The sequence below is a fragment of the Tachysurus vachellii genome, chromosome 3, assembly GCF_030014155.1.
Source record: "Tachysurus vachellii isolate PV-2020 chromosome 3, HZAU_Pvac_v1, whole genome shotgun sequence".
In the NCBI taxonomy this organism is placed as follows: domain Eukaryota; kingdom Metazoa; phylum Chordata; class Actinopteri; order Siluriformes; family Bagridae; genus Tachysurus; species Tachysurus vachellii.
The window spans coordinates 14,486,365-14,502,317 of NC_083462.1; the positions used below are offsets into that span (position 1 = coordinate 14,486,365).

General features: G+C 38.5%; 1 protein-coding gene across 1 annotated transcript; it reads right to left on the reverse strand.

Moving 5' to 3' along the window:
• Positions 1-6,947: 6,947 nt before the first annotated feature.
• On the reverse strand, positions 6,948-8,544 carry LOC132842098 (uncharacterized). Its single transcript, XM_060864772.1, has 3 exons — positions 8,239-8,544; positions 7,748-8,030; positions 6,948-7,556 (listed from the first exon to the last, which is right to left on the reverse strand). Exons 1-3 carry the CDS (start codon positions 8,478-8,480, stop codon positions 6,948-6,950), a joined length of 1,134 nt encoding a protein of 377 aa, XP_060720755.1. The 5' UTR covers positions 8,481-8,544.
• Positions 8,545-15,953: the final 7,409 nt, after the last annotated feature.

Genomic DNA, 15,953 nt, shown 5'->3' on the forward strand with positions numbered 1-15,953 from the left:
GACACAAACCCTGTTCCATCATGACAACGTCCCTGTACACAAAGCACAGAGCTCCATGAAGACATGGTGTGTGAAGGTTGGAGTGAAGAACTTGAGTGTCCTTCACTGAGCCCTGACTCTGACTCAACACCACTGAACACCTTTGTGATGAACTGGAACACAGACTGAACCCCAGACCTCCTCACTCTTACATCATCAGTGTCTGATCTCACTGATGCTCTTGTAGCTGAATGAACACAAATCCACACAAACACACAACATCTAGGGGAAAGACTTTACAGGATAGAAGAGAAAGAGCGAACAACTCGTATTAATCTCTGTGCTTTTAGTCATGTGTCCACATACGTTTGACCACACAGAGATTACAGCATAATACATTTGTCATATTCTTCATTTTAGGATATTTGTGGTAACTTCTCAGTTGTAGGATTGTTGCTCACTTTTTGTGTAAATTTAGTCTAATTGTGTTTCTATATTTTGCCAAACTTCCTGATTAATATTGAGATTGTTGGAAGCCTCCCAGCAGCAGAGGATGTTGAATATGCACGAGGAGCCTTGGATACATGCCAGCATTTTAAGAGCAGCGATGGATGAGAGTCAGAGGCTCCATGAGATTGTGAGTGACCTCTGTTTAGTTGATCAGCTCAGAAATAATTTAGCTCCTTATCTAGAAGCCTTACTAATTAAATTCATCCCTCTCACACGGTTGACTTTTTTCTTGGTGATAAGGGGCACTTTTCTTCTCTTCCAGCAGCATTTATGGTACATGATGTACTCTGTTAAATTAACGGTGCACTTCAAAATGCAGTTGTCCTGTCAGGGGACTTCATAATTGCAGCATCATATGAGTTAAAAAAAAAACAAACAAAAACAAATCATAAGTCTTCTCATAAAAATCTGCTATTATGTGGGATTAAATTTAAAGGGAGAAGCGGCGTTGGCATTCACAGCTTTTCTTTTGACTTAATGTAGAAAAGAAATCGAAAGAATCTTGTAATTTCAAGCGTGGTTTCAGGTTTATTTATTTAATTCCTCTATTTAATCTTTAATCTATTTATGAAATAGAATTATTACATTACAGATGACACAGTGCACATATCTCTAACATTTGGGCTATGATGGACAAAGAGCTGAGAACTCATACCTAAATGAAAGATGTGGTATTGTGCCAGAAGTGAATGAATCCAGCCAAAAAGTCAACTCGAGTAAATGTAGATCCAATTACTTTTATTTGCATAACACTTTTAAACAATGGACATTGACCAAGAGCAGCTTTACAGAAATCCAGAGATAAAATTTTGATTGAATCCAACATGAGCAAGCCAGAGGCGATATAAAGAAGAAACCTTGAGAGGATTAGAACTCATTTCACTTTTATAACTGTAAACTGTAAAGCCAAGAGTTTTACAAGGAACTTCAGTATGAGCAGCATTAACATTTTAAAAAATGTTTTTCGTATCAGATTGAAGGTATCAACTGCGCACTCAAATAAGCTTGTTATAAAAAAAACTGTTATTAGTAATTGCTGGTTTTAAGGCTCTCCATTTTTCGAGGGCTGTTTTCAGCAATAGAGAGTCATTTTCAGGGGATTGAGGCTCCAAGCAGAAATGGGTTCATCAGGATGAGAGAGATATAAGACAGAAGAAAATAACTCTGCTCCTTGTCCTGTACAGAGTGCAAGCAGACATTTCAGCCAAGCTACAGTAACTCTGACGGCAAAACTATAAAAGTGAGATCCAGACACTACCACAGGTATAAAAACGCCCCGGGATATAAAGCAGCCGGCCTTTTCACCATCAAAAAACCTGAGCGATCAACTAAAGAAGTTGTTCCCTTCAGATCTTCTCAAGCCTCGGTTCAAGCCTCAGCTGCCACCTTGGGCCCCTGTGTAAGGTCCTTAACCTTCCCTGCTCCAGGGTCACTTCTTCATGGCTGACACTTGGTTCTGATGTATGTATGCATGTGACCAAATAAAGTCACTTATCTAATTTACTAATTTATCTCATATAAGCTTACCATTTCTTTATTTAAAAAAATTTATTCTCTAGTAGCCACATCATTTCAGTCTGACTTGCTGTCTAGACAATTATGTAAGCTACTAGAATCAATGCTAATCCTCTCAGGTAAACAGCTTAAGTGAGTTAAACGTAGCCAGTTAACATTAGCAAATTAGTAAGAAATTGCTTCAGCATCTTTTTTCAAAAGAGCTCATGCCTTCTATGGAGGAAAAGGAGACACCTCAATTAATACAAGTCTTTGTTTACACCAGCAATTTGAAACCATTTGCTGAGGAAGAGCTGTGACTTCTCGTCCATAAGTTCTCTGGAGTCTGGTGACGTATCCTCAAACAGGAAGAGCTGTAGAGCCAAAAACATAGTGTAGAATGAGACCGTCAACTACAGAAACTGAAGTGAATTGAAATTAAATTGAAAAGGGTTTAAAGAAAAGACCTCTTGAAGGACTAAATAAAAATGTTGAGGTAAAAAGTAAGGTTTTTAATTATTCAATAATAATCATGTAAATTGAAAATGTCAAACTACTGTGTAAGTAACATGTAATGAAACAGAAGTAGTAGTAAAAGAAGGATTGTTACATAAATATAAAACTAGCTGTTTATAGAAATGCTTTGCAAGTGCAGTCCAATCCTCTGGTTAATACCTGATGTACCAAAATAATATTATTTTAAGCACAGTTTGAATAGATTTGTAATTAGCTCCTGATATTGTTTTCATTATATCAGGGCTGCTTTAATATTGGATTGAAATTGCATAGTATAGTATATAGTGTATAGTATAGTGTAGTATAGTCTTGCTATATCCTTGCACAACGATCTGATCTCCCCTTCAGCCACAGCTCCCAACCTTGGGGTAACCATGGACAATCACCTGTCCTTTTCCTCTCATGTTGCTAATGTCGGTTTCTTCTCTACAACATTAGAAGGATTCGGCCATTTCTGTCCACACAGGCTGCTCAGGTACTTGTTCAGTCTTTTGACATTTCTAGACTGGACCACTGCAACACACTGCTGGCAGGTCTACCTATGAACGCAATCCGTCCTCTGCAAATGATCCAAAATGCAGCTGCCCGGCTTGTTTTCAACCTGCCAAAGTTCTCTCATACCACCCCGCTGCAGCGATCCCTCCACTGGCTTACAGTAGCTGCACGCATCAGATTCAAAACACTGATGCTGGCCTACAAAGCCAAAAATGGACCAGCTCCCTCTTACCTCAAAGCCCTCATCACTCCTCACACTGCACCTCACACCCTCCGATCTACCAGCACTGCTTGACTGGTTCCACCATCTCTCAGGGTAAGAGGCAAGTATATACTACAAGACTCTTCTCTGTTCTGGCACCGAGGTGGTGGAATGAACTTCCCCTAGAGGTCCGGACAGCTGAGTCACTGGCTATTTTCAAGCGGCGGTTGAAGACCGACTTATTCAGGAAACACTTCAACTAGCACTTCTTTCCTTATCTTTTGCATTTAAAAAAAAAAAAAAGAAAAGAAAAAAAAATGACACTTTTTCATTGTAACTTTGAACAAATGTTTTAAACTCATGGTATCTTAATTATGTAACTTAGTGAGCCAGCATTAATGTATTCAATGTTATAGATTTAAGCACTTATGTACGTCGCTCTGGATAAGGGCGTCTGCCAAATGCTGTAAATGTAAAGTGTGTAGTATATTACACCATAACAATCTCATAAGAATTGAGTTTTATTTGTATAGAGCTTTTAACAATGGACATTTTCTCAAAGCAGATTTACAAAATTTAAACATTCAGAATAAATATTCCGAAATGTAAAATATGCATTTATCTCTAATAAGAAACCTGAGGCAACGGTAGCAAGAAAAATGCCCTGGGATGATATGATGATGATGAAACCTTTTTTGAAGATTTTGTGTGTCTAGATCATGTCAACAACAAAAGATAACAGCCATGACTTTTGAGAAGCGATTGTTACTGATCATCAGTCAGTATAATGGTTATAAGAACATCTCCAAACAATTATTTACACATGGAGAGACAATCTTCCAAACCAAGGACAGACCATTTCATTCTCATCTCTCTCTCTCTCTCTCTCTCTCTCTCTCTCTCTCTCTCTCTCTCTCTCTCTCTCTCTCTCTCTCTCTATATATATATATATATATATATATATATATATATACTTTTTCTGAAGAGGATAGTAATGAACATAAAGATGCCTGTAGGTCACATTTTATATATATATATATATATATATATATATATATATATATATATATATATATATATATATATATATATATATATATATATAAAATGTGACCTACAGGCATCTTTATGTTCATTACTATCCTCTTCAGAAAAAGTCTGGACAAAACATCAATGAACTTAAGCAATGTAAAGAGGAGTGGAGCCAAATTCCTCCAAAATGATGTTAGAGTCTGATAGAAAAGATTCTACAGAAGACGTTTGCTTACTTACGTTATAGTTGCTAAAGGAAATACATATTGAAATATGTTCTTTGTTTGCTTTATAGAAGGTTGTTTGTTTATATATAGACATTGGTGAGAACCACACCCTGAGAAATTAAAACATGAAACTGATGTAAAGGCTGCAATGTGATGTCTTTTAAATGTATTTTTCACAATGTTTACATGCAGCTTTTGAGTCTTATGGACTTGGAGCATGTTCTGAGATGGTGAACTAATTGGAAGTGTGCATACATACACCAACATACATTAGTAAGACAGAGAGCTTGTATAACAGAAAGGCGTGACACATTAAAGGAAAAACTGAAGTCTGTGTTATGCGGAGAGAGGGCACACTGAATAAACTGATGACTATTAAAATAATGTAAATCACACACTATGGCAATACGATCTCCTTTCATTTATCACTGGGATATGAAGCGTATATTACAAATGTCTGTTTGTAAACTGCACATCACTGTGGCTAAGGTGAAATCCTACCAACAGAGGTTAATTATTTCTAACAGAATAACATTACTTTGCTTTGCATTTAATAAATCATAGTTTGCGTAAATCAGCTCAGGCACTACAATCACACACTGACGCTGTGTATCCCTGCAGTGCCCTGCTGTGGCTGTGCTTCATTAAGAAGATTTATTACCATTTACCCTGTTAATAGATTGCCTTCTATAATACACTGGCCTCATGCACACAGCCTAAGGAAGCACCCAACCCCATGAGGATCTAGAGGCATCTAGAGATTTACCTGCTCCAGTTTCCACTTCATGGAGATTTCGGATATTAGAAGAGAAGTTGGTAAGTTGGTAAGGAGACTTTGAGGACAACATTGAGTATTTGAAGGCTTATTGTATTATTTGAACTCTTCAGTGTTTGTAATGACATATAATCCCACTCAGTGTTTATAATCATTTATAATCTCACTCTGTGTTTATAATATTTAATAATCCCTCTCTCAGTGTTTATAATGATTTATAATCCCACTCTCAGTGTTTATAATAATTTGAAATCCCACTCTGTGAGGGAAATATATATATATATATATATATATATATATATATATATATATATATATATAAGAAGAAGAAGAAGAAAATAACAATAAAAATAAATGAATACATAGAATTAAAATGAATTTACAAAATGTATTTTTTAATCTTTTTAGATAATTATATTCGTATAAACTCATTTTATAATCTTTATAATCTCACTCTCTGTGATTATAATAATTTATTTAATATAGTATTTTATATAATAACCATAAAGGAACAAATGAACTGAATTGAATTAATGGAGAGTTATAAGAGTCTAAGAGTGTTTGTCAAGTTATATTCTTGTTACAGTAATTTCCCTTGCTGCAGTATTTTGATTAGCTTAATTCATGGTTAACACACAGTCTTCATGGTTATTGGGTTGCTTAGGTTAATGTATGTTGTTTTTTATGGATTGGGAAAAGAGTTCCCTAGGTGTGAAAATATAAAGTATCATTACTGTTTTATAAATGATCTAGAAGTCTCTAGAATATGAGTCTATCATAAACAATTGACATTATACCACCAATTATAATGTAATAAAATGAAAGGCAAAATCAAAAAATATGAATTTAGTCAGTAAACAGCTGACACCTTTCAGCATCTGTATCATGTCTGTAAGTTGAGTAGTGTCTGCTGATGAACCTGATGAACTGAGTCTCCTCCGGTGCTTCACACAGTTTAGTGCTGTAGCTGTGGTCCTAATGATTCCTGTCCCCATGGTAGTATCATGGCAGGAAAACATTATGGTAGGAATGCGTCTCCAATAGACTACAAAGAAAAGGTGCGATGTGTAACAAGATGTGAGCAGCAGCTGCTTACAAAACAAAAAATGAATAAAATTGGAACAAATAATTTATTTATAATAATATAATTTATAAGTTACAGTTTTGGCCTATTGCTTACACACTTTTTGCAGAATTTGGCTCATTATGTCAAAACTCTACACACAAGCCAATCAGACATAGCATATGGAGATTAACAACTCACATCTATGCCAAAATGAAACACTGCATTCAAAACTTAACACTCCTTTCTAAAAATGAAATTCTTGTAACAAAACCATACACACAAGCACCATTTGAATTACTCTTTCATATCACCAGCAACACACTGATGCGCTTTATATAAAACACTGCAGTCTTTGTGTTTTTATTTATATTGTAATTTTCTTAGACTCAGTCTTTTGTAAAACTCAAAAGTAGATTTATTTAAAGATTGATTTGTTTAAATGTATTCAGTAATCAAACAAGAGTTTTTACAGAAAAAACATTCTTAATAAAATAAAGAAAAATAGAATCACAAGTCATGACAATTAGCAACAAAAAAGTAAAAAACAAAACAAATACTGGATACACTGCTATTGTGGGAAAAAAAACACACTTTGTTTTGTGTGTGTGCACGTGTATGTGTGTGGTGGGGGCCTGCTGGGGGGGGGGGGGGTTAGGGGGGTCTTATGGATGAGGTGGGATCCTCGCGGGCTAGGCATCGGGGAAAATATCGTCTTGTGTGCCTAATCCACCCTTGGATGGATCCCACCTCAATGTCTCCACATGCCTCTTCCATTGCTTGCAGAAGAGGCATGCGGGCGTGTGGTTGCCGATCATAGACTTTCCACCGCCATGCTGAAAATAATTCCTCGATTGCATTTAGAAAGGGGCTGTAAGGGGTCAGGTATAAAGGTGTAAAATTGTTATGGTTGGTGAACCAATCTTGGACCAGAGCAGCCCGGTGGAAACTAACATTATCCCAGATGACAACAAACCTGGGCTGCTGTGGTTTGTCCTGTACAACTGCATGTAGTGCATCTAGAAATACAATGATCTGTCCTGTATTGTAGGGACCTAGAGTGGCATGATGATGCAGGACTCCTTGGACACTAATTGCAGCACACAAGGTGATATTTCCCCCACGTTGCCCAGGGACATTTACAACAGCCCTTTGTCCAACTATGTTACGGCCTCGACGCCTGGTTTTGGCCAGATTAAAGCCTGCCTCATCCACATAGATGAACTCATGTGGCTGTTCGGCGGCATCAAAATCCAAAACTGTCTGTAACAGAAAATATTGAATAGTGTTACTGAAAACACATACAGTAACTACAATGTCTACATTTTTACACAAGTAGGGGCTGGGTTGGGTTAGTATAGACAAAAACTACAAGATACAGACAGAGCAGGTGGCAGCATAAACCCTCATTCCCACATCACAATATATAGTATGTAAAGTAAAGTGACACATACCTGCACATAATCATGGCGCAGATCCTTGACCCTGACACTGTTCCTCTCAAATGGCACCCTGTACAGCTGCTTCATTCTGAAGTTATGTTTCTGTAGGATGCGACTTATTGTAGAAATGCTGACCCTGTTGATATTGTTGAATACCATTCTATCTGCAATTATGCGCTGTTGCAACTCACGAAGTCGGATTGCGTTATTTTCTTGCACCATTTGAACGATGGCAAGCTCTTGTTCTTGAGTAAAGAGACGTTCCCTTCCACCTCGAGGAGGTAGCCCAACCATTCTGTAAAAAATGCCACCACAAGATGTCATTGGTTATGTTCTTTTTCAAATACTGTACTTTCAAACTGTACACAGTACTGTAACATCACAATGATACTTCACAGCACTACTCATTTTTGAATAGTACTTTACAGTAATACTGTAATATGATACAGAATCATGTGACACATACAGTAGGTACAGACTGGAGCAGAAACTTGAAGATATACCTGTTCTCCAGTCGGAATGTTCTTATTATCGATGCTACTGTGTAGCGACTGAGGTTAGGGTGGACTCTTTGCCCAGCCTCCCTCATGGATAAGCCATGATTTATGACATGGTCCACCAGAGTAGCCCTGATGTCATCCGATACACGTCTCCGCACTGGTCCTCGTCTTTGTCCTCTTCCACGTCCACGTCCAACTCCTCTCTCTCTTTGTCCTCCTCTTACTCTTACTCGCATTGCCTCCATGCTTGCAAAGTTCTCAGAATGTCTTACCTGAGGCCTATTTGTAGTGCTAAGGCTCAGACCGATTGGTGTTCTGTTTTCTGTACGTGTTTTCAGGTGTGTATGTAAGTGCCTATAATTGCCAGATGAGTTTTGCATTTTGAACAGAGTGTTTTCCCAATGATAACAGGTGATTTCTTTTTTGAAAAATGTGTCTAATGTAAGAAAACGTGTGTAGTGTTTCGCAATAAGTGTGCTACAGAATTGCAAACAAAGTGAAAAGTTGACAATGTGTTTCAGCTATGGTTACACTGTGTTTAAACATATGCTACAAGAAATTTAGGTATTGAGGCTTTGGTCTAAGCATTCGGATTTAGTGTGCAAGCAATGGGTAAAAACTGTAAATCAGCTCATTCTTATGGGGCCATTTACTGTAATTAAAATTTGACTCCTGACTCAATTCTATTTAATTATCTTATGAATTTTAGTATAATTTTTTTTACATTAAATCTTTTTTATTCTGTGCTTTGCTCTGATGGTCTTGATGCTTTGACCCTTTCAATGTGAAATGTTTTTTTTACTATAAAATTTGACTCCCTGTTCACATCATTTCAATTATTTAGTGAGTACTTATTATTTATATTTAAAGATTTATCCTCATTATCTACAGTATAATAAAGAGCACAGTGTTGGCAAGCAGTTGGTTTTATGGTCTAGCAATTTGATTTATTATGTTAGTGAGAATCAAAAGGCAAATACTTAGGTCTTGGACATGAACCATTTAGTGTCTTGAGTCATAAAATTTCTTCTAAATATTTAATTAATTGCGCTAAGATTAATACGTTTATTTGAGGTCACACTTACATATTGATTTTTAATGAAAATTGATTCATCGTACTCATCTCATGTACTTTCACTTTCACTTTCATACAGAACTCAAGATGTGAGTTTATCCAAATTCATTTTCACATACTCAATTATACACAGTACGATATGTAGGGAAATCCTTTTTACAACTGCCCTTAATATAAAAAAATAGAGCAAATTAACACTAATGTAAAAGAATAAAAATAAGATACAATATAATAAAATAGAGCATACTGTATAGGGAAAATATGGTGAAAATATCTGAATACTGTGAGGTGAGTACAGGAGTGTTGTGTGTGTGACAGAAGAGTGTCAGGAGTGTTGTTTGTGTGACAGAAGAGTGTCAGGAGTGTTGTGTGTGTGACAGAAAAGTGTCAGGAGTGTTGTGTGTGACAGAAGAGTGTCAGGAGTGTTGTGTGTGTGACAGAAAAGTGTCAGGAGTGTTGTGTGTGACAGAAGAGTGTCAGGAGTGTTGTGTGTGACAGAAGAGTGTCAGGAGTGTTGTGTGTGTGACAGAAGAGTGTCAGGAGTGTTGTGTGTGTGACAGAAGAGTGTCAGGAGTGTTGTGTGTGTGACAGAAGAGTGTCAGGAGTGTTGTGTGTGTGACAGAAGAGTGTCAGGAGTGTTGTGTGTGTGACAGAAAAGTGTCAGGAGTGTTGTGTGTGACAGAAGAGTGTCAGGAGTGTTGTGTGTGTGACAGAAAAGTGTCAGGAGTGTTGTGTGTGACAGAAGAGTGTCAGGAGTGTTGTGTGTGACAGAAGAGTGTCAGGAGTGTTGTGTGTGTGACAGAAGAGTGTCAGGAGTGTTGTGTGTGACAGAAGAGTGTCAGGAGTGTTGTGTGTGTGACAGAAGAGTGTCAGGAGTGTTGTGTGTGTGACAGAAGAGTGTCAGGAGTGTTGTGTGTGTGACAGAAGAGTGTCAGGAGTGTTGTGTGTGACAGAGGAGTGTCAGGAGTGTTGTGTGTGTGACAGAAGAGTGTCAGGAGTGTTGTGTGTGTGACAGAAACGTGTCAGGAGTGTTGTGTGTGACAGAAGAGTGTCAGGAGTGTTGTGTTTGACAGAAGAGTGTCAGGAGTGTTGTGTGTGTGACAGAAGAATGTCAGGAGTGTTGTGTGTGACAGAAGAGTGTCAGGAGTGTTGTGTGTGTGACAGAAAAGTGTCAGGAGTGTTGTGTGTGTGACAGAAAAGTGTCAGGAGTGTTGTGTGTGACAGAAAAGTGTCAGGAGTGTTGTGTGTGACAGTAAAGTGTCAGGAGTATTGTGTGTGTGACAGAAAAGTGTCAGGAGTGTTGTGTGTGTGACAGAAAAGTGTCAGGAGTGTTGTGTGTGACAGAAAAAGTGTCAGGAGTGTTGTGTGTGTGACAGAAAAGTGTCAGGAGTGTTGTGTGTGACAGACAAGTGTCAGGAGTGTTGTGTTTGACAGAAAAGTGTCAGGAGTGTTGTGTGTGTGACAGAAAAGTGTCAGGAGTGTTGTGTGTGTGACAGAAAAGTGTCAGGAGTGTTGTGTGTGACAGAAAAGTGTCAGGAGTGTTGTGTTTGACAGAAAAGTGTCAGGAGTGTTGTGTGTGACAGAAGAGTGTCAGGAGTGTTGTGTGTGACAAAAGAGTGTGTGTGCGACAGAAGAGTGTGAGGAGTGTTGTGTGTGCGACAGAAGAGTGTCAGGAGTGTTGTGTGTGTGACAGAAAAGTGTCAGAAGTGTTGTGTGTGTGACAGAAGAGTGAGATGGAGGTAGCAGAGATGAGGATGTTGAGGTTCTCTTTAGGAGTGATGAGGATGGACAGGATTAGGAACGAGGTCTTTTATGGACAAGGTCAGAGAGACTAGATTGAGATGGTTTGGACATGTACAGAGGCAGGAGAGAGATGGATTCAGTGATTACACTGATTAGATCTGTATATGGTATCAGGGCTGTCAAGTATCATGCATTGAGAGTGACAGTCACGCATTTGGGTCTTTTTTTGCACTCTCCCACCACACATTGTATTTCTCACGAAGAAAAACTTTTTGACTATTTATCATATATTTAATAAGCCGCAGCGCCCAAAATGTATCAGTCCGCACCGCTGTCTCTATGGAACCGGGCAGGAATCAAGCGCGTCTCCCCTGGAGTTCTTAGTCGAGCCTGACACTTATCAGCCAATCAAAAAGAGGCTACACAATAGCCAATCAGAAAATAGCACTATTGCATCTGGGTAAGATTTAACGAGTAAGATTTTTTTTGTTTGTTTTGTTTGGGTTTTTTTTTTTTTTTTTTTAGTGTTGGAGATGTCAATCTTGCCTGACTTCAAAACTTGAGAGCACTGTGGTATAGTCATGTGGTATGAATGGGATGATGAATACGAATATGGAATTTTACATATATTGGTAAACTGAAAAGATGTTCATGTAGTGCAATTGTGCAAAAGTCTGTCTGAGGTAGTGAGGGATGTCCAGGCGCTATACTGATATATTATGAATGTTCAGGTATATTAGCATTGTTGCTTATTTTTAAATGAGTTGTTTACTTATTTACTTGGTTGTATTGGATTTCTTTGTTTTCAGCATTTAAATATTTCAACCCGTTTTTTTTTTTTACCATAAATTTGAACCTTTTTTATGTTGCCTGTGCCTTCAGCATTGAATTTGTTTGTGATGTCACACTCCACAGTAATGCTTATTGGTTAAATTTCAAATCTGCTAGTGGTGAATAAATGTTATGTCTACATTATATATGTGTGTGTGTGTGTGTGTGTGTGTGTGTGTGTGTGTGTGTGTGTGTGTGTGTGTGTGTGTGTGTGTGTGTTTGGTTTAGGTTCTTTTGGTTGAATAAAAAGGAATTAAAAACTCATAAAAAATCTTATAATTAATATATTAATACAAGGGTACATATTTTGCTAATGTGCTCAAAATCTAATTAGCTGGATTACTTTTGTAAAATACTTTGATCATTTTCTTTCAGATGGAACATTCAGTTGTGATTGGTGCAGAGGCTCTTATTGAAGTATACAGATGCCATATAGCTACACTTTTTATATAACAAAGGTTAAAACATAAAATAAAGGGCATAGCAATTATAAAAAGTTTTACAGAGAGACAATTTATTGTAGTAAAAGAGCTGAGAAAGGTCAAGACACAACGGATGCAAGGTGTGCAAGAACTTTTTATTTTTTTGTTTTTATTATATTGCTCAGAAAGATTAAAAAGAAATAACTTGGCTGCTTTCCTTCAACATCTGTGTTTGGCCCTTTTCTTACTCACACACACACACACACACACACACACACACACACAGCTCACGAACAGAGAGACTAAGCAGCTTGCTAATAACCCTTCATGTAATGCTCAAAAGGTGTGCAAAAGGGAGGCAAAACTTATGGGAATGAAGCAGAGGGCAATGAAGTAAGGTGCTTAAATCTTCACTGCCCCAAACACTGAATCTAGTGCCCCCTTTTTAGTGAGATCCTGAGACCTTCTTGTGAGGTACAAATAATTAGGCAGAAACATGTTATAATATTCACATTTGCTTTTTGGTCCAGGGTCTTGGACAGGATTTAGTTACAACTCTCATTAATTTATACTTTTCTCATTGTAGGACAGTAAAATACTCTGAAAATCCCAAACAGAATTGTGACAAATTTGTGTAAAACCAAACAGGGTAAAGAAATACGTTTTTACCTTTACAGCATTTGGCAGACACTCTTATCCAGAGCAGCGACCATTTTTTTCTTATTTGGTACAACAAAGCAGTTGAGGGCCTTGCACCAGTGGCAGCTTTGTGGAAATGAGCTCACAACCTTCTGATTGGTAGTCCAACACCACAGCCAGTAGGCTACCACATCCCCACATGCATTTGCACTGGACATTTGGACAACAGAATCTGCCAAATGTCTTTGGTCAAATCCAGGGTCTAGTAAAAATACACCATTCAGGAGTGTGTACTCTGTGGAAGTCCACACAAAAATGGACCTCCCTATTGGCCTTGGGCAGTATCGTGATTCGGCTGTTTCCATTGCTGTGGGACTCCTCTATTATTCCTGTTTCTGGTATTTTCCATATTAATGTTCAGATAAATGATCATTTTGGCTGCAGAGAACCATGCCAAGAGGAGTATCTCTGTCTGCTATTCTATGAGGTTTATATGGAGGGAGTCAATCCTTGTTGCTCTGGCAGTGGTAGATGGAGAGAGATGATTTCCCCTAGACAGGGGGAAAATGTCAGAAATTTTGGATTGTTACTTGTTAACCTCTGTCCTTCTGAAATTGTCCAGGTGTCCATTTTCAATTGAAGTGGAATCAGCTGTTTGTGGACACTCTGTTCACGGTTCATCTCTCTCCCACTACCATCCCCAGAGCAACATGGTTTGCTTCCCTCTATTGTTTGAAGAGGAACTGCCTGGACTACAAATATTTAAGGGCTTTCTCAACCATTTGTTTCAGTTTCAGCCATCATCATTCACAGACTTATGGATTATGTTCTGAAGCATTTTAATAAATCACTCTACTAACCTGTCTGTATATACTGTAGATGGTAAACACCAGAGTGGACTGTTTTAATTGCTAATAATTCAGACATTTTGTGTATTGTACATGACATGAAGGTTGTGCCTTGGTTGGTCTGTTTTGGGATCCCAACTCGGGACATTCAAAACAGTGCCACTAATACTGTTAGGTCAATGCAATCCAGAGACTGGAAAAATTGTGAAATTTAGTAAAAGTGTTAGAGGGGCGTGGATGAGAATACCAGCTGAGTAATAGGAAGGTGTATTTGAGTACAATGCTTTGCAATAAATGAGCATACACCTGTGTGGGACTAACAGTGTCTATTTACATGTAAATGTGAGTGTGAGTGAGGGAGTTAGTTAGACAGGAGAAAATGTAAAGCCAGACAATAGAGTTGCAGAGCTGATAAATAAGCATGATTTGATGTGCTTTGATGTTGATTTGATGTTAGCATGTTCGCCTCACACCTCCAGGATTGGGGGTTCGATTCCCGCCTCCGCCTTGTGTGTGTGGAGTTTGCATGTTCTCCCCGTGCCTCGGGGGTTTCCTCTGGGTACTCCGGTTTCCTCCCCCCGGTCCAAAGACATGCATGGTAGGTTGATTGGCATCTCTGGAAAATTGTCCATAGTGTGTGAGTGCATGAGTGAATGAGTGTGTGTGTGTATGCCCTGTGATGGGTTGGCACGCCGTCCAGGGTGTATCCTGCCTTGATGCCCGATGACGCCTGAGATGGCACAGGCTCCCCGTGACCCGAGGTAGTTCGGATAAGCGGTAGAAAATGAGTGAGTGAGTGAGTGAGTGATGTGCTTGTATGAAAATGACTGTTTACTTTGAAATATTTATATTTCATTTGACAAGTTGTTCTGTAGTCAAAGAACAATTATTAACTATTATTCATGTCCTTATTATTCTCACAATCGCCGGCGTTATTGAATCAGCAAAGTCTATTGACGTTGCAAAAAATATGCCATCATGGAGACCTTTCTACTTGTCATCAGCAGACCATCCTCAACCTGTATGTGGAGCAAGCCCAATGCTTTTGATCCATGAGGCAGAGCAGTTTGAAACTCTGGAGCTCTGAAAATAGCTCTCTGGAGCCTGCTACAGCAATCACCCAGCAGGGCAATCACAGCAAGCTGAGGTTTGCCAACCCTTCCTTTTTTGTGAAGTTGCAGACAAAGTAGTGATGAAGCAGTTTGTTGCCTGATTACTGGAGAAACATCAGGTCCAGGAAAAGTGTCAGTGATGCCAGTGATGTTTGATGAGGCAATCCAGAGGCAGCATATCCAGAGACAGATGACTTCTCTCTCTCTCTCTCTCTCTCTCTCTCTCTCTCTCTCTCTCTCTCTCTCTCTCTCTCTCTCTCTCTCTCTCTCTCTCTCTCTCTCTCTCAGCCCACTCCCCTTTCTGCTCCTTGGAAATTAGGAGTGCTGTTTTCTTCACCTCTTCCCCAGGTCTGGCCTTTCAGTCCATGATGGTGGTACAACCCAGCTTGATCAGAAGAAGCCTGATGGCCTATTCTCTTTTCTCTAAATGATCCTCCATGTCAGAATACAGAAAGAGATTTTGACTGACCAGGCAATACATTCAGGTCACAAACTGTACAAACTAATAAGGATGAAATCGATTCACACTAAAGTTTACCAACTGCTGGAACAAACATGAAACATGATTCATAAGTTTGTGCTCAATGATTTTCAGAATTGGAATAAATGTTTTGAGCCCCTAATGCTTGCAGTCAAAAAGATCTTGCAAGCCTCCACAGAGTTCTCTCTATTTTTATTTTTATGTAGGCACAAGCCCTGTGGCATCTCTGAAAATAAATTAGTCAGTAAAATGAAATTCAAAGCATGTTTCACCTGAAAGCAGATGTCTGGTGATGATGATTCTCAAGAGCAATGAGCTACATCTGGAGGTGAACATAAAAAATTGGGCCCAAGCCTCCCCAGTCCCATGTAGCAACTGCAGATGGCACCAGCAGTAGTGATCAGTGATTGTTTGTTGGACACAGATGTTTGTGAAAATCTTTATATCAGGAGTTTCCAATCTAGGGTTTGCTTATTTGATTTACAAATAAGTTCATAAGAGAAACTCACTTCACTTTATCTACTCTTTTGTTTTATTCATCAAAACAGCAAAAAGCCCAGATAAGAA